Genomic DNA, 27,625 nt, shown 5'->3' with positions numbered 1-27,625 from the left:
GTCTTGGAAGAAGTATAGCCAAGAGTGCGCCTTGGAAGCGAGGGTGGCGAGACTTTGTCTTACATACTTTGGACATGTGACCGGTCCCTGGAGAAGGACATCCCACTTGGCAAAGTAGAAGGTCAGTGAAAAAGAGGAAGACCCTTGACGAGGTGGATCGACACAGTGGCTGCAATAGCAGGCTCAAATACAGCAACGATCATGAGGATGGTGCAGGTCCGGGCAGTGTTCTATTGTTTTACTTAGGGTCGCTGTAAGTCGGAACTGACTTGACAGCACCTAACAGCAACAACAACAACAAGGAGGTTACTTAATCTCTTTAATAACTTGCCTCATCTGTAAAATTGAAATAACAATGTCCAATTTTTTTGTTAGGGTTAAGTGGAATAACTTGTGACAAGCCTTAGAATAGTATCTAGCTGTTACTAAGTAATCACCTGCCATTATCAGGTGCAGAAACATCCTCATTCATTTCTGCACATGCTTTGACGCAGGCACCTTTCCACCTCTTACCCACCGTGGATTGCATGTTTTAAAAACGAGCCAGCAAACTTCTCCTGTATAGGGCCAGATAGTAAAACTAAGGCTTTGAGGCTCATATGGTCTCTGTCGTGCCTACTCAGCTCTGTTATTGTACTGCAAAAACAGCATAGATGATAGATAAACTAATGACTGTAGCTATGTTCTAATAAAACCTTATATAGAGACATTAAAATTGGAATTTCATATAATTTTCACGTATCATAAAATATTCTTTTGTCTTAAAATGTAAAAACTGTTCTTATCTTAAACTGTCAGAATCATTCTTAGCTCAAAGACTGTACAGAAACGTATATTGGAAGGGATTTGGCCCTCTGGCCAGAGTTTGTCGACCCCTTATTTGGAAAATTGAATAGGTTGCTATTCTAGTTCTACTCATTCAATCTAATCTTTAAACTGGTATGTGGAGCCCACGTTACTGTGAGGTTATATTCTCCAGCCTGAGATTTGTATACTTTAGGACAGCGTAGTAAATACTGCGGTCTGCTTGTGGTAGGGTGTTGCTCTATTAACTGCTTAAATAGCACGCCCTAGCAGCAGGTCTGATTTCTCCAGATTCCTGTCTTAATCTCCATGTATTGATGAACATAACCACTGTTTTGAGATACCTGAAATGTAATATGAAAATATCTGACTTCCACTGGTGAAAAACTACACAGATACTACTAAAATTAATGTGATTTGTTGCCTGTATTCATAGGGGGAGGAAATGTAAGATTTTAGCAATGTTGTGTGCCATTAACTCAATCCCAACTCATAGGGACCTTATGAGGCAGAATAGAACAGCCCACAGGGTTTCCTAGACTGTAATCTTTATGGGAGCAGAGTGCCAGGTCTTTTCTCCCCAGAAGCCGCAGGTGGGTTTGAACCTTTCAGTTTGTAGCAGAGCACTTGACCATTGTGCCATCAGGGCTCCTTAAGATTTCAGTTATAAGTTAGCTGAGATGAAAATATAATATTTTTTTCTCAGCCAAGTTCACCAGCCACCTGAACTTCTACTTTAAAAAGTTTTCCAAATCTTAGTTTACTCTGAAGTTCAGAATCAACATCTCAGAAGTGAAAGAAACCTTAGATATTATCTAGTACAGTTTTTTCTTTTTATGGACTAGGAAACTGAAGCTGTAGCTAATAGCAAAACTGGTTCAAGTACCCAAGCTGTTTGACTCTCGTTTCCATGTATGTTCAACTGCACTTTGTGGTGATATTCACTCTCACATACGTCTCAACAGTCTCTGAATGTGGCAGTAGGGTTCAGTGGCAAATCTTTGCTTTGGCTAGTTTTTATTTATATTAAGGAATTTGTTGTACCTTAGGCACATGTAGAGTAGAATTTCAAAAGTTATTCAAAAATTCTTTCATTTTCTTGCCCACCACCCCCCCCCCCCCCCAGAGCGATGTCTTAATGGGTAGTGGATTCCCCATGATCCCACCTCTGTGCTTTGTGTAATCCCTTCCCCTCCAGTGTGGATAAGTTCTCTGACTTGCTTCTAACCAATGGAATGTAGCACAGGTGATGGGATGTCACACCCATGATTGTTATAAAATGCCACCAGACCTACCAGATATTCTCCTTGTTGGTTTGGTGAAGTGAGATGGTATGTTGGAAAAGCCCACATGGCTAGGAACTGCAGGTGTCCTCCAAGAACTGGTAAATGTATGCAACTGTATATATTATCATAGATAAATCATATCAAAAAAACAATGTTGGGAAGAAAAAGCAAGTCACAGAAGAATACAATAAAGGCAGTGAGTAACACAATTTAGGCAAATGATATAGCTGGTAAGAAGCTAGGGATAAGCACACATGGTAGCGTATAAGGCAGCGATTCTCAAACCTTAAGGAGCATCAGAATCACCTAAAGACTTGCTAAAACAGGAATTGCTGGGCCCCACCACAGTCTATCTAATTCAGTAGTCTGGGTGGGGCCTGAGAATTTGCATTCCTTACAAGCTGCGGGTGATGCTGATGCTGCTGGTCCAGGAGCACACTTTGAGAATACCGCTAATCTAAGGTGCCGTTGCCTGAATTTGATGGTGGACATGTGGGTGCCTATTTTATCCTCTTGCATTTTGGGGAATTCTTTGCCACCACCCCCTCACTGAAACACCAAAACCAAACCCACTGCTGTTGAGTCAGTTCTGACTCATAGCAACCCGGTAGGACAGAGTAGAACTGCCCCATAGAGTTTCCAAGGAATGCCTGGCGGATTTGAACTGCCAACGTCTTGGTTAACAGCTGTAGCATTTAACCACTATGCCACCAGGGTTCTTCCCCCCCGCCCCCCGCCACACATTAGATAAGCTTAAATACAGAATTTTGATTTGTTACTGGCATTCTCTCTATCGCTTTTCCAACACTCCGTATTTCTTTTCCTATATGCTTTCTGGAAACCCTGGTGGCATAGTAGTTAAGTGCTATGGCTGCTGACCAAGGGTTGGCAGTTTGAATCCTCCAGGCACTCCTTGGAAACTCTATGGGGCAGTTCTACTCTGTTCTGTAGGGTCGCTATGAGTCAGACTCGACTCAATAGCACTGGGTTTGGTTTTGGTTTGTATTCTTTCTGTAGTTAGCAGTTGTAGTCATTTCGTTTTATATCAGTATTAATAAAACTATTTTAATGATTCAAAATAATTCATCAGCTGCTTTTTCAGCAGCATTTTATTTTCTTCATTGGAAGGTAGCTTAGCATTTTCAGCACTGGATTGGAAAACAGGAATTTGTGATTTGTTCTTAGCTGTCAAAGTGAAGACAGGGATTAAACCAGATTTTCTATAGCCATATAAAATTTTGTTGTTATTGTGAATTAGAGTCAATCCCTGGGTGGCGCAAATGGTTAAGCCCTGGACTACTAAGCCGAAACGTTGGCAGTTCAAACCCACTTAGAGGTGCCTCGGAGGATAGGCCTGGCACTCTGCTTTGAAGGTCACAGGCTTGAAAATGCTGTGGAGCAGTTCCACTCTGTTCACATGTTGTCACCATGTGTCAGGATATAAAAAAAAAAAAACCCAAACCCGTTGCTGTCAAGTCGATTCTACCTCGTAGGGACCCAAGGAGTACCTGCTGGACTGGAACTGTCAACCCTTTGGCTAGCAGCCATAGCTCTTAACTGCTGTGCGACTCTCCATGAAATACTCATTGTGTCTTCCACTCTAGACATTCATCAAAATTATAGGTTTAAATTTTTCAGGGTTAATTATCTAATACTATGTTATGAATTCCAAAATTGAGGTCACTTAAAAATAAACATAAGTGTTTTGGGGTTCCATCCGCATTGTTTTAGAAGATTATTTTTATGGAAATTACAATTCCTTTGTTAGATAGGCTGATTTATGTAAACTCATCTTTATTGAGATAGAATTTAGGAAGTGTAGATGAATTTTGACAAGTGGATGCACCCATGTGATCATCATCCTACTCAAGATAATAGAATATTTCTATCTTCCCAAAAAGTTCCCTTGTGTCCCTTTGCAGTAAATCTTCCAGCACAAACAGCATACCCTGCTGGGTAACCGCTGATCTGATTTTTATCACTCTAGGTTAGTTATACCTATTCTAGAATAGTGTATGAATGGGATCATACAGTGTATACTCTTGCGTCCAGCATAATGTTTGTGTGGAGATGCATTCATACTGCTGTGACTGTGGTATCAGTAACATTGTCATCGAGTCTATTCCAACTCATAGTGACCCTTATAGGACAGAGTAGAACTGCCCACATAGGGTTTCCACGAAGTACTGGTGGATTCCAACTGCTGACCTTGTGGTTAGCAGCTGAGCTCTTAACCACTGTGCCACCAGGGCTCTGTGGTATCAGTAGTCCCTCTTGCCTCCTTTTTAAAGAGGCTAAATAGTATTCCAATGTAAAAATATACCACAGTTTGTCTTTTTGCTTGTTAATGGACTTTAGATGACTTCCAGGTTTTAGCTGTCACAAGTATAGCTTTTATGAACACTTGAACACAAATCTTTGTGTGGGTGTGTGTTTGATTTCACTTAGGAATTGCTGGGTTATATGTTAAGTGTATGTTTAACTTTAAGAAATTGCCAAACTATTTTCATTTACTTTCCCACTGGCAACATGTGGGCAGTCCAGTTGCGCCACATCTTTGCCAACATACGCTGTTTTTTAATTTTAGCCAGTTTTTAATTTAACCCATTCTGTTGTGTATAAAGTGGCATTTCGTTGTGGTTTCAGTTTGTTTTCATGATGATTCGTTTCGTTGAGCATTTATTCATGTGCTTGGTGCCCATTACTATATCTTATTTTGCAAAATGTCTGCTCAAGTTTGTTGCTCATTTTTTCCTTTCTTTTGAGTTGTTAGAATTCTTTTTATATTCTGGATAAAGGTTTTTATGTCTCCTGGTCTGTAGCTTGCCTTTCTGTTTGTTTGACAAGTGTGTTTTGAAGAATGGCAAGTTGTTAGTTTCAGTGAAGTCCAGTTTATCATATTTTTTCCTATTGTTTTCATACCTTTCGTTTCCTGTGTAAGAAGTAGTACCTACCAGAGTTTTCCTTCAGAAGTTTTGTAGTTTCAGCCTTTTACATTTAGCATTATGACGCATTTTGAGTTAGTATGTGTATATAGTGTAAGATAGGCCTGTGTTCATTTCTTCCTTACACATATCCTGTTACAACACCATTTGTTGAAAACATTGTTATTTTCCCATTGTCATAATTCAGTTTTCCATATGTGTATCAGTCCATTTCTGGACCCTTTGCCCTGTTTCGTTCACTGATCTATATGTCTCATACGAGTACCAGATTGTCTTGATTGTAGACCGTTATAGTTAGTCTTTAAATTGGGTAGTAGTTCTTCAACCATGTCCTTTTCTAAAACTAAATTGGTGGGGGAGGGGCTGGTCTAGCTCCTTTGCATTTCCATGTAAATTTTAAATCAGCTTATCAGTTTAAAAAAAAAAAAAGCCCTCCTGTGGAGTGGACATCTTAAACAATATTGAATCTTCTAATCGTGAGCGTAGTATATATTTCTACATTTATTTATCTTTAATTTCAGCTATATTTTGTGGTTTTCAGTGTAAAATTATTGGACATCTTTGTATTTGTTCCTAAGTATATTTTTTGATACACTGTAAATGGAATTATTTGAAAATTTTTGTTTCCTGACTTTACTTGATTGTAATAGAAATACGATTAATTTTGTATAGTGAACTTATTTCGTGCAATGTTTTAGAAACATTTTTTTCTGAAGTAAAATTCCCATTACATAAAATTAATCATTTTAAAGTGAACATTTCAGTGGTATTTAGTACATTCACAGTGTTGTGCAACCACCATCTATATCTTTTTCCTAAACATTTTCATCACCCCAAAAGGAAACTTGGTACACATGAAGCAGTTCTTTCCCATTCCCCCAGTCCCTGGTAACCACTAATCTGCATTTTGTGTTTATGGATCTGCCTATTTTGAATGTTTCATATAAGCAGCCTTTTGTGTCTGGCTTCCTTCACTTAGCATAATATTTTCGAGGTTCATCTATGTTGTGGCATGTATCAGTACTTCATCTCTTTTTATGATCGAATTGAATTCCATTTTATGGATATACCACGTCTTGTTTATCCATCCATATGTCAGTGGATATTTGGGTACTTCTGCCTTTCAGCCATTGTGAATAGTGCCGCTGTGAACATGCATGTACGTGTATTTGTTGGAGTACCAGTTTTAAATTATTTTGGCTATATACCTAGGAGTGGAATTGCTAGGTCATACGGTAATTCTGTGTTTAACTTTTTGGGAAACCTCCTAACCTTTTACACAGTGGCCACACCATTTTATAGTCCTACTAGCAATGTACGAGGGTTCTAATTTTTCCATATCCTCACCAACACTTGTTTGCTTTTTTTTATTATTATATATATCCATGCCTCGTGTGCTAAATTCACTTTTTAGTTCTTGTTTTATTGTAAATTTCTGAGGATTTCTTCTACATAGTCTGTGAATAAGGACAATTTTCCTTTTTCCCTCCATCTTATTCTACCCTTTTACTGTTAGTATTTGTATACTTAAATTGCATTTTGTAGGTAACATAAAACTGAGTCTTTTTTTTTTTTACACTCATTGTGAGAATATGTGCCTTTTTATTGGGGGTGTTTAGTCCATTTACATTTAAAGTATACAACTTAGTGGTTTTCAGTGTATTCACAAAATTATGCAACCATCACCACTGTCTAATGCAAGAACATTTTTATCACCTGTTAGCAGTCTCTCCTCATTCCTCTCAACCCCTAATCTCTGGCAGTCACTACTCTACTTTCTGTCTCTGGATTTTCCTGTTCTAGACATTTCATATAAATTGAAGGATATAATATGTGACCTTTTGTGTTTGTCTTCTTTCACTTAGCATAATATTTTCAAGATTCATCCATGTTGAATCGTGAATCAGTATTTCATTTTTTATCACACAATAAAAGCCCATTGTACAGAAATACCACGTTTTATTTATCTATTTATCAGTAGTTAGATATTTGAATTGCTTCCACTTTTTAGTTGTTATAAACAGTGTTTCTTTGAACAGTTGTGTATGAGCTTTTGTGTGGATGTATGCTTTCCTTTCTCTCAGATATATACCTAGGAGTAGAATAGCTAGGTCACATGCTAACTCTATGTTTAACTTTTTGAAGAATTGCCAGAGAATTTCCAAGGTAGCTATACCATTTTATATCCCAGCCAGCAACGTATTAGGCCTCTAATTTCTGCACAATGTAATCAACATTTAAAAAAAAAAAAAAAAATTATAGCCATCCTAGTGTGATGGGTATGAAGTGACATCTCCTTGCGGGTTTTCATTTGCATTTCCCAAGTGACTAATGATGAGCCTATTTTCTTGTGCTTTTTTCTGCTTTTTGTTTCTTTGCTCTTCCTTAAGTGCTTTCTTTTGGCTTAAATTTTTTTTTTTTTTTTTAAGCATTTCACTGTATTTGATCCGTTGGGTCCTTCACTTTTTATTCTTTTTTTAAATTTTTATTATTTATTAGTGGTCGTTCCAGAACTAACAACATGCATCCTTAAGTTAGCAGAGGCTGTTCAGAATTCATTGTGCCTCTTTATACTTTACACCTGACACTTAGACATTGCACTCGCCCAAATAGTATTTAGGATTCCATTTAAAAAAAAAAAAAAGTTCTTTGTTTTTTATTTTGATTACTTTTTATTAGTTTTCTAGGTTGTTCAACATAATCAGTCATAAACACATGTAAAATCTGTTATATACATATTTATCTGCTAAAAGATATTTTGTATTGATTTTTTACTTTTCATATTTTCCTTTAATTTGAAATAGCCATGATTTTTAACTTATCCTGGCCATTTCAGATACATTGGATATGGTAGCCACTGTTTGATGGCACTGGGTTTTATATAGTCCTAGAGAAGAGCTATTAATTATTTTATGTTCTTCAAGAATAAGCACTTTATCAACTACTTTTGTAGTCTTATACTTTTAGCTTTATTCCAACCAAAGTCTTTCTTTTCAGAATCCGATACTAAAGTTAAATTGGCTTAACTAATGTATATTGTGTATTTCATTTGCTTCACTTTTTTTTTTCTTCACAAATAGCTGTAGCAAATGGGAAAACATAATTTTATTTTTCACCTTTTGCTGAACATGATGCCATGCTTTTACTGCTGCCCTGAAAGTAGGCTATAGTTGCCCTTCCTTGTCTCCAACGCATTCTTCAAGACCTCAAGAGCCTTCTTTTTACCCACGATCTTCTAGAACATGTTGCAGATACTAAAATTTGTTTCCCTGTATAGTCAAGAGTTCTGGTCCTCCAGCCAGCTGAGACTTGTGTTAAAATACTTTACTCACATCGTGCCACCCTTGTCAACATTGGCTTCCCAATAAAAGCATATTCTGTCTGGAGCAAGCCGAGAATTTCTCTGCTGGGATTCTAAAAAATGAGCAGCTTAACTCGGGGTTATTTCAGATTGCCCTTGGCCAGTATCTGTGCCTTCCACAAGTCTTTTTTTTTTTTTTTTCCCCTTCAGTTTCTGATGTTGAAAAGAAAGGGATACAGATTTATATGAAAAGAATTGTGTATATACAAGGAAATGGAATTATCTTGAATTGTAAGCCATCAAGTACTTCTTGGTAAGGTATTAAGGAGACATCTTACTTAAGAAAACGTCTAGGAAAAGGGATGTAATTGAAACAGTAGAATAAGGCTATTGGAAAAGAATCTCAAACATGCAATTCTTTGAGACAAGTAGAGGCTTTCAGACAGATTGTAGGTACAAAGAACAACACTGTTTATACACATGCAATGTTTGTTCGACTGCTTTGTTTGTGTGCTTCCTTTGCCTCGTGTTTGAGTAAGAGAGGTCTCCCTATCGTGGCCCAGCGTGTCTTCTAAAGCATGCTCCAGCAAAGCTGCCAGTCCGGTGAAACAATCACAGCGTCACAGATTAAATACTTCGTTTTACAGCAGGAGAAACAGGCCTTGTTGTTTTGGAAACTTGGCATACGTAAGAAATTCTAGAAAACATTTGGTAGATAAGGGATTTGTTACCAAAGGAAGATTGTTGTCTTCACCGTCCTGGCTATTAAAAATTATTATTTTTTTTTTAAAAAAGGGCATTTTATTTTTAAATTCACCATAGCCACACTATCTGCTTTTTACCACCAGTTTGAACTCCTCTTTGCCCAGCTCCTCACTCCTGAAGGGGCGCACCAGCTTCATAGGCAGTGGAGCGGGGAAGCCACTCCAAACCCGCTGAGGTTCAAGCAAGTCAGTGCTCGTGCTTCAGATGTGAATGCTGCAATCAAATCAAAATGTGGGAGTCTTAATATGTAGGATTTTTATGCTGTATCTTGGGAAGCTAACACATGCACATGTTCCCCAGTGAGGTAGTCAAGTTTTTTTTCCCTCTCTTTTAAAAAGCAAAATCTTTGATTTCTTATTCGTTACTTAATTTTTTCCATGAATCTTTCTTTTGTCTTTTTCTACAAGTATAACTACTATAGATTATAAGTCAACATGGTACATCTCTCTTTTTCAATAATTTGACAAATAGCTCCTTTAGACCCTTTTCAAATCAAGCATGAGATGAAATTATATTCCGATTCTTTAATTGTTAAGATATAGAATAACCATCTAACAATCAAATGTTATCTTACATGCAAAGTGCATTTAGGTACTGATGAAAGTACTGTTGTAGAATTGCTTATCAAACTCTATCCCAAAATGTCTGAGTTGGCTGTCGAGCTGTCTTTAAATGTTTTTTGTAGAAAAACTGTCTTCAAATTGTAGAATATAGTATTTTGTAACATGGTCTAAAGTTTATGTACAATTGAACATAAAATCTAAGTTTCACACTGGAATAGCCCCTTGCATTCTGGAAAAGTCTTCCACCTTTTCATCTTAACTTCGAAGTATGATTTAGGCAGGACAATGAGTGTTCTTTTTGTTTGCCATCTAAATGATGGGCCTAATTTTGAACTAATCATCTATCTGAACTGCATAGAGTTTCTTTAATTGTATGAGCAAGGGTAAGGCTGTTATCTCAGTTTCACAATTTATATCTTGGGTTATTAAAACTTTTACCTATTATAGCATAGCCACCTAAAAATCCTCTTAACATGTTGATCTTTGTGATTTGACAATTAAAAGACAATATGAATCTTCAGTGAGTGCCTTCCTGATACTGCTTTTCATTCCTTCCTTTCTATTTAAGATTTGTCACCTGGCAGACCATCATTTCTCTCTCCTCATTCCCTACTTGTCCTGTATTTTACATTAATATACTTTTGTGTTTGGGGCCCTTTGGTTAGGCCTCAGACATTCCACAGCTACCTAGAGGACATCATCAACTACCGCTGGGAGCTTGAAGAAGGGAAACCTAACCCTCTGAGAGAAGCCAGTTTCCAAGAACTGCCTCTTCGCACTCGTGTGGAGATACTACACCGCCTCTGTGATTATCGGCTAGATGCAGATGATGTCTTCGATCTTCTCAAGGTGCTTAACTGGCAAGGCCTTCCCTAGAGGGAAAAAAGTCAGCAATCGAGAATGTGTTTAGAATGTAAAATCTGAAGATAATATGAGAAGCCAGAGTTTGGCATGTGTTACTACTCTTGGGGCACTTGGTTGACAATAACACTGCATGCAAAATCATGACCACTGTAGCCAAGGCAGTCTATATGGCTGTATGTTATTTAGTTTAATTTCTAGTTTGGTTTTATTTTCTTTGAGTTGCTCTGAGTCCAAGCTGACATAGGAACAATTGGAAGCGCCTATTTGCTCTCCCGAAGAAGCCCTGGTAGCACAGTGGTTAAAATACTTGGAGGCTACCCGAAAGGTAGGTCGGTGGTTTGAACTCACGAGCTGCTGCACAGGAGAAGGATGTGGTAGTCTGCTTCCCTAAAGATTTACAGCCTTGGACACCCTATGGGGCAGTTCTACTCTATCCTACAGGGTCGCTGTGCTTCAGAATTGACTCGATGACAATGGGTTTGGTTTTTTTGTAATTTGTTCTTATCAACCAAACTGCAACTAAGTTAGCCTGTGAAATGTCTTTTATTCCCAAGGTCTAAATTTGATTGAACATAACTGAAATACTTATTGAAAATTCTGAGGACCTTAAACTTTCTTGTATGCTAGTGAAGTTCGTCTCCCATTCACATTACCCAAAAATGTGTTGGAGAAGAAAAATGTGGCTATCTCATCCCTCCCCTTATTCTGCTATTGCTGTTACCGATTTTAGAAGTCTGTCTCAGAGGGAGGTTGTGGGTTATTGCTTTTCATTCATAGGGAGGTCAGTTTCTAATCCTGTTCAATCAGAAATGATTAAACGTGTTGATGACTTCTCAGTTCAGCCCCGCTCATGGACATGTTATAAAAATCATTGTGTAATTTAGCACAGTCTTTGCTGAGAACTCAAGGACTTGAATAGCAGTGAGAATGCAGGTCAGACCCTGGGGTAAATTGGGAGCTGTATTGCTGGAGCTCAGCTGGAATAAGAGGTTGCTGTAGGTTATGATGGAGCCACAATAGAGGATCACGTGGGACAGAGCTTCTACAACATCTTACTCTGCTCTGCTGTAATTGTCTTTCTTTTCGTAGGTGCACACATAAAGTCTGAATAAACCTAAACCAATATATAAAATGTACATCAGAATTCCTTTTGGCTACCCTTATTTTTGGTGAAATACGGAGGTGGGGAGCATTTGAAGTATTTCCATACCCTGTTCAAAGACAGTACCACCTTTCCATTCTCTCTGTTTCATATGATGTGGTTGAAAATTTTTAACATCAGGTGTGTCAGAGTATAAATTTTTTTCTCCTCATGACAGTTTTCCCCTGTTTTATTTTGTTCTCCATTTCCTCAAGCTTTTTTCTCCTATTCTTCTCCCTAGGGTCTGGATGCAGATAGTCTCCGTGTGGAACCACTGGGTGAAGACAATTCCGGGGCACTCTATTGGTATTTCTATGGAACACGAATGTACAAGGAGGACCCTGTACAAGGAAAATCCAGTGGAGAAATCTCTTTGAGCAGGTACATTCTTCAAGGGCAAGGCTCTGATAGCTATTGTATAAAAATGTCAGTAAGAGTGAATGCATTAGTAAACCTTTACCTAAAGCACAATAAAGAAAAAAAAAAAGTAAATGCATCAGAATTCTATAGCACATTAAAAAATTTTTTTTCCTAATGGAGGAATTAGCTGTAACAGCGTGCATACAAAGAAGTGGCAAGGAGTTATAGAAAAATATAAAGGAATTATATTAATCTGTAGCCTCTCCTACCAGTGGGAAAAGATAATATCTTTTGATATGAGGTTCCTGAAGAACATCACTACCCTTAGCACAGACTGTTCTGTACAGCTAGGCTTCTTCTCAGCAGTCAATTCATTTCACTGTTACAGTTTTCATCTTTTATGGTCAGACACTGAGAATATGTTTTTTTCTACTAGAAGGACCTTAAAAAATACCGGAAGCATAAGCCTTCCTAAATGAGGAAGGGGCCTCCTTTCCGTAGCATCCCAGAAAGATACTAACCTCTTGTTTTATTTAGACTTTCTCGCTGCTGGGAGTAGTGCTCACTATTAGAAAGGTACTAGGTCTGACTCAGACTATAATATCGCAAAATATCTGTTTTCCCTAGTTCCCTGTGACTGTTGCATTTAATCCTTTTTTGGTGAGATCATAGCCAGAAATACCATAATTACTAATTCAGAAATCTTATATAACACATCAGTCCTACGCCCGAACATTTCTGTTTATTATACTATTTATCAGGGAAAGTGAAGGACAAAAAAATGTCTCAAATGTTCCTGGAAAAACAGGAAAAAGAAGAGGAAGACCTCCAAAACGGAAAAAACTGCAGGAGGAGATTACGGTGAGGTAAGAAAATTGTTAGTCTGTGATTGCTGGACAAGACCTTAGATTTTATGTGTTCCATCACCCCTGCCTTTTGGTCAGGCCATGGGGAGGGAGGGCACTGAGCTTGGAGTAGGGAGACCTGGATTAGAGCCCTCATGAAATTACCGAGCCTGCACTAGGGAATCAGGAAGCCATAACTGGGCAAATTCTAGCAAATTATCTTGTACAGTGGGGTACTAATTGTTGTTTACTGGACAATGGACTACTAATGAGGACTAAATTGACAATGCATGTGACAACGTGTAAAGAGCTCAAAATCATGCATAATCCGTAGTAAGAGCTTTTAAAACCTGATACACTGCACATTTTCTTACAGAAGGGTGAAGCAAGTTCTTTCTATCATTGTGTTGACATATGTGAGCATTTTAATGTATTATGTATCATATGTGAGTTTAGGAGTTAATTCTTTCCAACTAAGGAGATTTTAGTAACAAGCATGCCCCAGCATGCTTTGTTTTATAAAGAAACAGTAAAATCTTAAACATTTTTATATTTAATTATAACAAGGGGAAAAAAATTGTTACATTTGAGGAATTTTATTTTATGCGTCCACTAAAAACATACATTCTTTGTCATTGTCTTTTAGGAAATTCCTACCATATGAAGCTTGGTTTTTAGACTCTGACCTGCACTGCCAGGTTCATCATTATAAACCTATGGAAGTTAGGCCATATTCGTGAAGATTTTGATAACACGGGGCAAACAAACTTCTTCCCTGTAAATTTTAGAACTACTAAATACTTCATCTTAATGCTTGGGTTAGGCCAGATCTCACTGTGTTGCTGATTAACCACTGAGAAACATTTCTAGGAAATGAGATTATGAATAGATCAGTTAGAACTTGATTTTTAAAACCTCAGTTTCACTTAACTTTCCAAAATTTGACTACAGATTGCAGCTGCCTATTTCAGCAGCTCTTGCGAGAAATGTCTTATAATCATTCATGTTCTGTACACAGGCCATCTACCTCTTCATTTTATTAGAGGTCCAACCCTTACACATTGAGAAAGTTGTTGTATACCTATCTCCATTTCCATGTATGTACCAACAATTAAAGCAGCTTAGTGTTGGGAATATAGAATCATTTAACAAGTGTACATGGACTTTTGCTACCCTCTACTGGTGATTTTAATCCTTAAGAACTCTGTATCCAATATGTATTTAAATATATGACTTTTAAATTAAATAAAATTTAAAATTCAGTTTCTCAGTTACATTAGCCACATTTCAAATGCTCAGTAGCCACATGTGGCTGTGGTCACCCTATTGGACAGCACAGTAAAGAGTATCTTCATCCTCAAAGATAGTCCTGTAGGACAGCACTGCTTTAGATACATGAAAGAAAAAAGAAAAATCCACAGAGAACGTCCTGTAGGTTTCAGAAACACAGATGACAATACTTTAACACTGTTGTTCTGAGCACGTTTGCATTTTGTAATTTAATCTGCAACATCTGTGTTAGGCAGGCTTTGCGGATAGCCCCATTTTACAGGAAAGTTAATAACCTTCCCTTAAGGTCACATGGTGAGTGGCAGAGCTTGGCTAGAGGGAGTCTGACTTCAGAGGCCATATTCTATCCCTCTACCTTAAATAAGGCTAAATTAAATATGCCTTATCTTCAGTGTTAGAACCCTGGCGGTGCAGTGATTAAGAGCTACAGCTGCTAACCAAAAAGTTGGCAATTTGAGTCTCCCAGCCACTCCTTAGAAACCCTGTGGGGCAGTTTTGCTGTGTCCAATAGGGTTGCTATGACTTGGTGTGAGTTTTTTTTTTGTTTTTTTAAGGTGTATCCCTGAATAACGGAGGACATTAGAATTCCTACATTTTTTTTTTTTCTCGGCATTTGACAATTAACACTTAACCTCATCTGTTTGATTTCCAAAACATGTTTTAAAAGTTAATGGTTATCTTTGAGTACCTACTATCATTACTTGGTGGATAAATATGTCTTCTGCTCTATACTGACAGCTCCGCATTCTGGCGTTCGCTGATTCCATATCATAGTTTCTTTTCCTAACCTTGCCTCTTTCACATGGAAACACAATCCTTATATTAATTTTGAACATGCCTTTGTTTTAATTGGTGCTTCCTTTTTCTGTGTTTCAGTGAAAAGCAGGAAGAGAACTCCTTGGCATCTGAGCCACAGACAAGAAATGGTAATGACCTTTGCTGGACTTTAAGTTTAGATTAAGTAAACATGATTAATTTATATTATGATGGTGTCCCTATCATTTCCAGAGTCATACAAAGTTAAGATTATTGCAGTAGTCTTCTAATGAGCCTCCTTATTCTTCTTCAGTTCCGTCTTCCAGAAACCTGATTCTGTGTCCATTTCTCCATCTGGTAGACAAATTGAGACCAGGACTAGGTCTTTTTTTCATGTTTGTGCTCTGTTCTTGGGCACAGTTTAATATATCAGGGCTACAGTAGATACACAGACATTACATGAATGAGCAGTTTCTCAGAGAGCAATCTTTTTAATGTCAAATGCTTTACTACATAAGGGAGTAATTTGGAGGAAATACAGATTTATAACATTACAGCATACATGAAAGACGGTGGGCTCTGCAAAACCTCAAACTCAAAAGCATTTGTGTAGAAGAGTAGATACATATAAGCCTTTGTAGGGCACTGAAAGGAGCCCTGGTGGCAGAGCCATGAAGAGCTTGGCTGTTAAATGAAAGGTTGGCAGTTCGAACCACCAGTCACTCCATGGGAGAAAGATGTGGCGGTCGGCTTCCATAAAGACTACAGCCTTGAAAACCATATGGGGCAGTTCTGCTCTGTCCTGTAGGGTTATTGTGAGTCAGAATTGACTCAAGGGCAGCTGGTTTGGTTTTTAGTTAGGGCACTAACAAGAGTCCCCCCCGCCCCCCCGGGTGGTATAAAGGGTTAAGCACTTGAGTACTAGCCAGAAGGCTGGCAGTTCGAATCCCCCCAAAGGCACCTTGGAAGATAGGCCTATTAATCTGCTTTTGAAAGGTCACAGCCTTGAAAACCTGTGGGGAGCAGTTGTGCTCACCATACATGAGGTTGCCATGAGTTGGAATTGATTCAACGGCAGCTATCAACAGAGCACTAAGATCTATCTTATGGTGGCCACAACAGTTATATTTGTATTGCCTTTAAGTATTTTTAACATTTAATTGTAAACAGCGACAGTAGCAGGAAAACCAAAACTATACTCTGTCAACCTTGAAGTAAAAATTAACTGCTCTCCTCTTTTTCTGACTCCCTGGTTTTAGCTATGACCCAGGGTAGAAGTAAAATTGAGAATAAATAGGAAGAGAGGCCCTAATAGAAGCTATTGTAGTGAACCCATCCCTTCTTTCTAGGGTCCCAAGGGCCAGGCCAAGGTACCTGGTGGCTCCTGTGCCAAACAGAAGAAGAATGGAGACAGGTCACTGAGAGTTTTCGAGAGAGAACTTCCCTGCGAGAAAGGCAGCTCTACAAGCTCCTCAGTGAGGACTTCCTGCCTGAAATCTGCAACATGATTGCCCAGAAGGTATGTAAACACTGACCGGTGCTTCCTCCCCTCAGTGATGGGTGAGATTATTAATTACAACTTTTGAATATGTTCCACTTGCCTGGGAGTTGGTGCAGGCCTTCTTGCGCTCTTATTTCACTGTAAGTTGGTCATATAATGTTCTCCCTACCCCCAAGAAGTTCTCAGTGCTCACAGTGGCTTTTCACTGCCTGAAACCAACATTCCTTCTCCTACTACCAAGAAAAATAAAACCAAGCCCATTGCTGTTGAGTCAATTCTGATGCACAGTGACTGTTTAGGACAGAGTAGAATTGCCTGATAGGGTTTCCAAGGAGCAGCTGGTAAATTCAAACTGCTGACCTTTTGGTTAGCAGTCGTAGCTCTTAACCTCTATGCCACCAGGGCTCCTCTCCACTACCCAGCCCAAAACCCATTGCCGTGGAGTCTATTCTGACTCATAGCGACCCTATTGGACAGAGTAGAACTGCCCCATAGAGTTTCCAGGGAGCGCCTGGTGGGATTTGAACCGCCGACCTTTTGGTTAGCAGCCGTAGCTCTTAACCACTACACCACCAGGGTTTCCCTCTCCACTACCGTAATAAGGGAATACAGACAGTCCCTGTTTATGAAAGTCTAGTACTTGCCCTTTAATGTTACGTAAAATTGCCCTCACTTTGAAACAATTGCAAAAAATTCTTCTTCCCAATGACCTACACCTGCTGCATGTGCAACTTTTAGATCATCGAATAGGCTTCGAGCCTTGTCTGGCACTAAAGAAAGCCTAAATAAGAGCTGTACGCACCTGTTCTGACTTAGCTACAGGTTTGACTTACACAAGAACAGGTGTTGTTCATCACCCAAGGACTGCCTGTAGTCCCTGAGCCCCCAGGAGGTATCTCATATCACCTTGTCCATACCTGTATATGTGTATTTATTGAAAATCATCTCTTTATGGGTCTGTGTCTCTCACATTAAATACTTTGTAGCTTCAGTGCTAGCCCTGTGCCTGGCTCCCTGAGTTCTGTGCACCCTCTTCTCCAACGTAACAGGTCAAGTAGTAGTTTCAGAAACAGTGTACCGTATATTTTTATCAGTGATCATTTATTGATGACATTTTCAAACATCGTTCTCCCTCCACCTTTTTATCCATTCAAACATTACTCTTCGAAGGCCCCGCTTAAATGTCCCTCCCCCAGGAACTGCCCGTTTCTCCCAGTTACAGGATTTTCTTCTCTACGTGCTTCTATTCTTATGCCTTACTTTATTTCATTGTGAGTTGTATAAGCTTCTTCAGTTCAGGGACCAAATTGTCTCTTTTTTAGCCCCACAGCACCTAATGTAATGCCTTATCTATGGTGAAATGCTCAGTAATCATTGAGTTTGCTTATTTCAATAATGCAAATACTGCTGATTATTAATCATGTTAATATAGAAGAATTTGACTAGCTGCCAATGAAAGCTAAAGAGAAAGCATTTATAAATTTTTGTTGTAATACCTCCAGAGGAATGTAAAATAACAAGTATATTGATTGTTTGTGAGTCCAATGACATTTCTAACCCTTAAACAGGTTGATACTTTAGGGAAAGTTCCAGAAAATCACCTTTCTCTCCAACAGAAAAAGCTTACAAATAGTCATGTAAATATAGTCACAACTTAGATTGTCATGGATGATCAAGAAAATCTATGTTTCCCTGTCAAAATACTTCATACCATGTAAGACAAATCATTACACTTAGTTTTTATGATCTGCAACCCACTGTGACAATTTCCTGGGATCGAAATACATAATTTAATTTTCTTAAAATAACTATAGTGTAAAGAGAAAGTTTTATGACTTTTCATGACTTTATTGTTATGACCAGTGATGGCACATTAAATCATTTGTGAATCATATGCCTAATCAGCTAATTTATAATTTCTGCTTTTTTACTACAGTATTCAATCTAATATTTTAGGGTGTAGGATAAGTAATAAATAACCTTACAAGCATGCAACTGCTGGTACTGATATAAAAAAAATGAAGTTGATTCTTTGCAAGAGAAGAAAAAACTAAAACCTTAATATAATTTTAAAGAACCATGAAATTAGAAACCAGAAAGAAGGACAATATATTTGAGATTTTGAAAGTTATATAATGCCATAAGTTTGATAACCTCAGTGAAAAATGGATTATTAACTACAAAAATAAGAGAAATCTAAATTGTGCGTTAGAAAATCTCAGCGGACCAATAATAGGGAAGAAGTGTTTTTACCAAATCATACCCATCAAAAGCTCCAGAGCTAGTTGGATTTATTCGCAGGTAAAATTTCCTAAACCTTCAAGGAAAGGAGAACCTCCAGACGATTTCAAAAATGAAGAAAGAAATGGGAAGCTTACCCAGTTCTTTCAGACATAGATACCTTAGATCCTTAGTACTAATAAAATTAAACACCCACTCTCCTCATACATTATTATAAATGTCAAGTTCTTAACACTAGGAAATAAAAGCCATCTCTCCACCAAAAGAATAATACATCCTAACCCGTCAAGTTTAATCCTAAGAATGTAATGCTGGTAATATTGTTTTGAAAGTCTCAACCAGTGTAATATAACAAAAAAAGAAGAGGCAGATTTTTGTAATGTTTTACTTAGAGCCATATGTATCGGCTTTAAATGCTTATTTAAATTTTAGTCATGATGCTTGGTAGCTACATCAGCATCATCTGGCATACTTTTAAAACTTCATGTTCTTGCCACTGTACCACTACTTCCATCAGAGTATTCAGAGGTGATATCTGATAATACTTAGTTGCAAATGCCCTTCAGGTGATTCTTGTGCATACTGCAACTTAACCACTGAAAATAAACCCATGACAGTAGCAGCAAAGCAGATTTTGCAATAAACCTAACTAGAGTTATGCATAAACAAACCAAACCCCTTGCTGTGGAGTCGATTCTGACTCATAGTGACCCTATAGGACAGAACAGAACTGCTCCATAGGGTTTCCAAGGAACGGCTGGTGGATTTGAACTGCTGACCTTTTGGTTAGCAGCCAGCCTCTGAACCATTGCGCCATCAGGGCTCCACTGAGTTGTGCATAGTATATAAGAAAAAAAAAAAAGCTACAATACTATTTATTAGCAGATAAACATTTTTACAGTCTCATGCAGATGGTGAGACATATTTGCTCCTTGAAGGAAAGAGTGAAGTTAGGTGCCAATATTCACCAAGATAAATTGAAAGTTACTATAACCTTCGCCAAATTTTACTCTAGGAGCAATCAAGTGACTATCCCTACAATGTATTAATGCATAATTCAGTACATTAAAAGCATTCTTGAAGGGCCTTTATTTAATAGACTGCAAAACCCTTTGCCTTTGAATCAATTACAACTCATAGTGACCCTGTAGGACCAAGTGTAACTGGCCCGTAGCGTTTCCAAGGAGTGGCTGGTAAATTTGAACTACCGACCTTTTGGTTAACAGTAGAGCTTTTAACCACTGAGCCACCAGGGTGCCTTTAATAAACCAGTTAGAGTAAATGATTTGCTTAAGGCTGTACAGATTTATCAACTGTTATGTTTGCACTTGGCATCGACCAGTTGAGTTCTGTGTTCGTTAGCAGTTAATTGTAAGATTTTTACAAACCTGTTTGTGCTCGTTGTACTTATTATTGTAATTGTGCAGTTGTCTTGAAACCGATAAAATATCATAAAAAGTTTCTATAAAAAGTCTTTATTAAAAAATCATTAAAGATAAATTGCTTTTGAAAAGTTTATTGTCACATTAGGGTAAAACAATTATAAAAGATTAAGTGGGGGAAAACATTGAAATTTAGAAAGATTTTCTGTTTGTTTTGCAAGTGTCCTCATGGTCTCACTTCACTTAAAGAAAAAACAGAAACAAACTAGAAGATGAGATGAAGGTTTAGGATGGTGGTTTAAGTGAGAGTATCGCCGGAACCGCCATCTGTGAAACTAGAATCAAAGGAAAGAAAGGCCTTGGCCTTATGTCATAGATTAGATGAATGGGATTACATTTATATATTAAATTAAAATACATGTGTGAGGCTTTTTTTTTTTTTTAATTCCTTGCTTTTAACCGACTATGTTAATCTACCACTTTCCATCCTAATTGCATAGGCCAAGAGTGATTCTGTTCTATTATTGAAAAGCCAGTGATTAAAAGGCGTAAACTGAAGTAGATTGGTGGAACAGAATGTGACGCTGACAGATAGACCCTGGTGCACATTAAAGTGTATGTAAAGGGTTAATGTGGTACAGTGGAAGAGTTACGGACTTTTCTTTCAGAATTCCTTGAATTATGGCATTGCCCTTTTCTAGCTATCCCTTGGGTAAGTTTCTGTGAGAATTAAAGGAATGAACCCATATTAGTGTAGCTAGCTAGTACTAAGTAATCAGCAGGTACTCACTTCCATTGTTTATGGTGACAGATAATTGATGAGAAATTTTGTTGGAAAATGGAAACCACATTTCTGAACAAATTAAATGTAAGTCAGAAGAGAATTAAGCAGACTTGATAAATCTTTGGAGGTATGCTAGCCCTTTACACTGTGAAATAATAAAAGAAAGTAAGGCCTGCTTTGACAGTTTGACTTTTATGATGAAATCTAAATAAAGGAAAAAATAAACTAGTAAAAGTACTTATACAGCAACTGGTTTTAAAAGTATCATAACTGGTGTTGTAAGCCAAAAAACGCATTGTCCTCAAGTCTGTTCTGACTCAGCAACCCTATAAAAAAAAATAGGACAGGATAAAACTGCCCTGTCAGATTTCTAGGAAGCGCCTGGTGGATTGGAACTGCCATCCTTTTGGTTAGCAGCCTGAGCTCTTAACCACTGCGCCACCAGGGCTCCAGCTAGTGTTATAGACAATAGTATTTATACAGCTTATAAACTTTAGGTCCTAAATAAATAAATTGATTGGGGTGTAGATAATTCACACAAACGTAATAGCAAAGTATGTAGGGAAACGCGTTTACCCTCTTTGTGAAGAGTACCACCTTCCTCATTCATAACTTTTCTCTGATTTGGCAAAGTTGATGCAAAACTGGTATTCGCCTCTTGTTAACAGCATTGCAAACTGGTACAGTCTCTTTGGAAGACAGTTCATGGTAAGTTTTTATGTTCATTTAAAGTTGAAGAGATCTTCCTACTGGGGTCTTGAAGCTTATAAAGGAGAATCTCATAGGCATATTTGAAGAAACTGCTGGGGTAGTTTTGGAGGGAAGCTAGTTTCATGACACCCTTTGATAATAGAAATTTCATTTGCACTTGGACCCGGTGGTTCTGTATCTTGGATCCAGAAAAGTTTTCTGAAGGTACTTTCTCATTAAATCTACCACCATTGCTTTAAGAGATTTAAACTACCCCTTATTGTCATTGAGGTTTTTCCACCCTTTGATCTCTGTCTTACCTCACTTACACTTCAGGAAGTGTCAAGATCTTGGATTACATAGTGTCAAAACCAAGCCCAAATAATGCAAATTTTGATACTGAAACCACGGAAGTTAAACATTGTTCTAACTGCAAGGCCTTTGCTTACTACTGTTAATAGTGGCTTTCAGTGGTGAACCTGTGGGGCTCAATCCACAAAAATTCCAGACCTTACATGTACTAATAAATATGGGCCTTCAAAATAATTACCAAGCTTTAGATAGCTCCCAAAACTCCTCCTTTGAAATTCCCTACAGCAATAGCTTTCAAGCCACTTCAGTTTTCTCAGGACTCTAATCTTTTCCGTCTTTTTCTTTTTCCTCCTCTTACTTTGGCTCCCAGCCTGGAGGCTGCTCTCAATTCTCACTACTGCCACTGGTCTGGCTTTTAAAGAGAGGTCTACTCCAGCTGCTGCAGTACCCTTTTAAATCCATCCCCTTCAGCTGAAGGTGGTCAAACATGACTTTCCCTTAATAATTTGAACCAGAACTTTGTTTGTTTGTTTAAACCATTCAGGAAGTTTTCTGTCAGTCAGTAAAAACTACCAAAGAAGACACTTAGTTGTCTGCTTATAAATTCTTTTTTATTTAAAAAAGAGAGAAAGAGAATAAACTGGCTTGGTACCTTGTGGAGTTTAAGGGTCATTCTCACTGACTGTGGCCTCCATCTAAGGTAAAGCCATCACCTGTGTACCTAAACAACATCTGTCCAGTCGCTCTTTTACTGGCAGCAGCAGTAGCAGTAGCTGAGAACCCCCTAATCTATCTTCTGCTTTCTCTTCCTCGCTTCCAACTCTAGGGAAAGCGTCCACAGCACAAAAAGGCAGAGTGGCAACCTAGGTGGATGTCTGACCACCTGTCTGTCAAATCCATCAAGCACGAGGTGAGTGTGAGAGTAGAAATAAGGACTTCTAAGTGTTCAAAAAGAGCTGTCCCATTTTATACACTAATTTTAGTCCTGCTTCTTACCTTTACATCATTTATTTATCTCAGATCTTCATTGAGCACTCTTCTACGTAAATACCTTTCTAAAAAGAAAGAATTATAGAAGTCCAAATAAAACATGAAGTCTTAGGATCTTTACAATCTCCTGGGGTGATAGACACATGTGTATTTAATATAGGTGATCACTGTAAGTACTATAGTAGATACAAGGTGTCCTTGTGGTGCAGTGGTCAAGCGCTGAGCTCCTAACGAAAGGGGTGGTGATACAAACCCTCTAGCTGCTTTGCAGTAGAAAGATGTGGCAATCTGCTTCCATAAAGATTACAGCCTTGAAAGTTGTATGGGGCAGTACTCCTCTGTCCTGTAGGGTCACTGTGAGTTGGAACCAACTCAACAGCAGTGGGTTTTGTTTTTTATAATCGATATGTATGTAATAGAAGTTCATGAAGGTAAAGATGGATGGAATTAAGTTGGGCAAAGAAGGGATAATTGAGGCAAGCAGAGCTGTGTTTGACCTGAGCTGAGTGGCATGGTTAAGATTTTGATGGGTGGACAATGGGGATAGAGGAGTTGGGGCAGAGGGATATTCCACATTGCAGGAATAACTTAAAAGCACAGAGTAGCGAAGTGTATAATGTGGTCAGAGAACACTGCATATTCAGATGTCAGTGGCACATAGAATTATGTTGTAACATATAGTGGAGTCAGACCTCCAGCTTTTCAGTTAGCAGCCTTAGCACGTTAACCTTTTTGTACCACCCAGGAACTTACAGTTTCACTCTAGACTCTGTCATTGGCTGATCTGCTGCTTTGTGGAGCCTTCTTACTGCCTGACATAATGTTTTCATGACTCTTAAACTGAAGTGACTACATGATGGTGTGGTATAGAGATTTTGTCATTAACTAGATATATTCTACTTTGAGCCCTGAAAAGGGAAACACTAATTTTTGAATTCGTGTTTACTACAGTATATTTTAACATTTCTTTCTTTTTTTTTTTTTACCAAATAGGTGTTTTCTTGCCAGAAATTAAATTGCCCAACATTTAATTGCCTTTGGATTGGCAGTTTTGTAATGACAGGCTTCTAGCCTCCCCAATCACTTATTTCCCCCTAGTCTTTCATTTCGGAATGGTGTTTGGTAATTGGTATCCAGCCGGAGTTGGTCCTCTCCACTGTCTTGGTTACCTTGGCCGTTAACACCTCCTTGAAAGCTCCCTTTTTCCTATTTTCTGTTCCCTGCTCTGGGCTGAGTCCTAAATGCCCTAATTATATAAATACACGTAAGATTGCATAGTTAGTATTTACCAAAATTATGGCAAGCAAAGGCTTAGCATCAAACACTAACAGTTCTTTTATTCTTGGCAGTATTTCTTTTTCTTTTTTTTAATTTTCCTCTTTGGTCTTAGATACAAGTAACTAGGGTTTTATAAAGATTCTTAATATCTGTTACCATACCAAAAATTATGGAGAAAACCTTAGTAGTAACATGAGTTGTGCTTTTGTTTCAACAGCAGAAAATCCTGAGGCTTTTAAAGCCTACAGGCAGGGTTTCTGACCTATATCGGTCAACCAGGAGTCCAATCTTATTGCCTCACAACTCTTTTAATTGTGACTCCTGGGGAAAATAGCAGCAAAGGGAGACTGTCTCTGTGAAGTCTGGGATTAGGGCTGTAGTGGTTATTTTAATAGGGAGACTCTGGACATTGCTGTTGCTAGGGAGCTCTTTGTGGTGGTACAGTCTCAAGTGTGCTGCTACAGTTGGTGAGGGTGCCAGTGAGTCTGATAACCTACCCCTGGGGGTGTGTGTGTAAAGGGTGTCATGGACACTGCGTAAACCCAATTCTGTTTATAATCCTTTAGAGGATTTCAAAGTGGTGTTTCTAATTAGCTTCTCATTAAAATCCCCCCTAGATTCTAGCAGGCTGCTTTCTTGTCTACAAAGCATTTAAACACCAATCCTTACCCCATTTGCAACTGACCCCTTTTAAAGAAAAAAACAAAAACAAAAAACTGCAGTGTAAGACTGTAAGACTTGTTTTTAAACTATTCAGTATTTTTGCTTGCTTTTTTGATTTTTGTTTATTAGACTGTACTTGTTCTTTAATAGTTACCAAAACATTACCAAAAGTGTCTTTAGGTAGTCCTGTCCTTTCTTTATACTTTCTTACCTTGGGCTGGTATGGAGGCTATAAGGTTGCTGGGAATTTTAACATAGATTCTTGCTGCACAACATGGTTTTTTGTGCTTGTTTTGTTTCAGATGTGTATGATCCAGTTTATATAAAATAATAATTGTTGATAATTCATATCGGATGAGACTACTAAAATTATAACAGATTATGATAAAAGAGAAAAGGGCATAAGAAGCGTGAGACAACGAGGTCTCCAACTAAATAGGTGTTTTCAAGTGCCAGGGCAGTACTGAGATGGGAGATATTTTGGAGAAAATGATCTGAGAACAGGTGGAATTAAAGACAGGTGGTAAAAGATCAGACTTAATGGTCTGACTGAGACTAGAAGGACCACAGTGATCATGGCCCCCTGACCTTCTGTTGGCCCAGGATAGGAACCATTCCCAAAGCCAACTTTTCAGACAGGGATTAGACTGGACAATGGGATGGAGAGGGATGCTGGAGAGGAGTGAGCTTCTTGGATCAGGTGGACACATGAGACTATGTTGACATCTCCTGTCTGGAGGGGAGATGAGAGGGTAGAGGAGGTTAGAAGCTGGCGAAATGGACACAGAAAGAGAGAGTGGAGGGAGGGAGTGGGCTGTCTCATTAGGAGGAGGGCAATTGGGAGTATGTAGCAAGGTGTATACAAGTTTTTGTGTGAGAGACTGACTTGATTTGTAAACTTTCACTTAAAGCACAATAAAAATTAAAAAAATAAAGACAGAGGTGGGCCACTTATATAGGGCCACAATTGGGCAGAGGCAGCCAGGCCGAGGCCAGCGTGGGTTCTTGACCCTCTTTTGTTTTCTCTACTAGATTTTACTCACCTTAGCAGAGCATTAAGTTTATTTCTTTAAGATGCTGTAAATTCGGATTACCTTATATCTGACGTGCTTAGCGTAAATCTTAGTGTGTTTAAAAATCAACTAACTGTGGAAGATAATCTTTACATATTTTAATGACATAAAAAACCAAAAACCAAAAATGACATAGAGCCTATTTAATAGAGCAGCATTTACATATATAGTTTTCCTAAGTTTTAAAATTCTTATTCATTGTTATCAAAATACCCTAAATTATTTTGATCGATTTTTAATACTTCACCTTAAAAATCCACAAGTTCTATCTTTTTTGCACTTTTGACATATTTTAATTTTCTGGAACTTAACAGAGATCACTGAATATGTAATGACATAGAAAAAACCCAAAACCCGTTGCCATCAAGTTGATTCCAACTCATGATGCAGCCTATAAGACAGAGTAGAACTGCCCCATGGGGTTTCCAAAGAGCAGATGTTGGATTCCAACTGTTGCCTTTTTGGTTAGCAGCCTAGCTCTTAACCACTGTGCCACCAGGGCCCCAATGACATAGTGGAGGAAGTAAAAAGTGAATTTAAAAAATCAGTCACTTGGAACATGTAATACTAGTTGATTCCTCATTTTATTGGGGGAAGGGGTTGTTCTCCATCCAAAAGAATCACATGTCCTTATAGACAACTTGGAGACTGTAGAAAGCTATAGAAGTCATAATAATCCCACAGTTCAGGGGTCATACTGTTAACATGTTTACATATTTCCTTCAGGCCTTTTTTCTGTGTAACACTCTGATATTATACTGAGTATTATTTTTTATTATTTTGTGACCTTGTGTTTTTCATGTAACATTGCATATATGATCTAAGTATTTCTCAGAAATACAATTTTTCATGACCACGCAACGATGGTTATGTAGTTTATATAACCATTCTCTTATTAAACAATTGGTCTGTTTGCAATTTTTTGCTATTTTAAAATAATACTGATTCAAACCTACTTAAAAAATTTTTTTTACAGCTTATCTGATTTTTAAGATAAAGTCACAAAAGTTAATTATTCTGAAAGGTCAAGAAGCCCTGGTGGTACAGTGGTTAAGGCGCTTGTCTGCTAACTGAAAAGTCGTCGGTTTGAACCCATCAGCCACTTCCCTAAAGATTACAGCCTTGGAAGCCCTATGGGGCAGTTCTATTCTGTCTTAATAGGGTTGCTAAGCTCGGAATCGACTCGAGGGCTGTGAGTTTGGTTTTCTGAGGGGTCACACAGCCTTGAAAACTCTGGGGGGAGCAGTTCTCTGTAATACGTGGGGTTGCAATGGTTTCAAATCCACTTGACAGCGGCTGAGTTTTTGTTGTTTTGTTTTTATAGAAATTTTTGACTGTGTATCTCATTTTAAAGATTAAGTTACAGAAGTATAATTACTCTGTTTCGGTTTTCAATACATACATGCTGTATGTCCTCCAGAGGACTTGTATCCCAGCAGACTGATAGCGCTCATTTTATCACACTTAATAACACTTATTATCATCTTAAGAATTTTGTATGTGAAAAAGTTATTTTAATTTTCTTTTGTTTAATGTGTTTTATCAATCTTCTATATGTTGCATACTTATAGTCCTTGTTCTGCAGAAGGCTACTGTTAAATTCATTTGTAAGATGTCTTTACATATTAGGAATAATAAATGTTTGTCGTGTTTCTTGCAAATAAAATTATATATTTTTAAAATTTTATGTAATTAGCTCTTTTTCCTTCCTTCCACTTAATGTGTGAAATGCCTCCCATGTTTGTTCACAGAGTCAGTCTTTAGTGGCATTTATTCCTATTCATAAGTCGT

The 27,625-nt window shown here is 38.0% G+C and overlaps 1 protein-coding gene across 8 annotated transcripts in view; it reads left to right on the top strand.

Annotated features, from left to right (window-relative positions):
* Positions 1-27,625, top strand: part of LOC126075034 (cat eye syndrome critical region protein 2) — a 170,441-nt gene that overhangs the window by 114,996 nt on the left and 27,820 nt on the right. For 4 of the 8 annotated variants that reach the window (XM_049882121.1, XM_049882124.1, XM_049882123.1 and 1 more), the window contains 5 exons: positions 10,330-10,513; positions 11,911-12,050; positions 12,791-12,895; positions 15,041-15,090; positions 16,270-16,439. In XM_049882121.1, the coding sequence (XP_049738078.1) occupies positions 10,330-10,513; positions 11,911-12,050; positions 12,791-12,895; positions 15,041-15,090; positions 16,270-16,439 (649 nt within the window). Of the gene's footprint in view, positions 1-10,329; positions 11,811-11,910; positions 12,051-12,790; positions 12,896-15,040; positions 15,091-16,269; positions 16,440-22,656; positions 22,741-27,625 lie in introns of those variants that run through there. The other 4 variants (XM_049882127.1, XM_049882126.1, XM_049882125.1 and 1 more) reach the window with 4 other exon arrangements.

This window comes from Elephas maximus, chromosome 4 (assembly GCF_024166365.1).
Source record: "Elephas maximus indicus isolate mEleMax1 chromosome 4, mEleMax1 primary haplotype, whole genome shotgun sequence".
NCBI classification, from domain to species: Eukaryota; Metazoa; Chordata; class Mammalia; order Proboscidea; family Elephantidae; genus Elephas; species Elephas maximus.
Note: the sequence above shows the minus strand (reverse complement) of the source record. Positions and strands in the feature narration are given on the sequence as shown.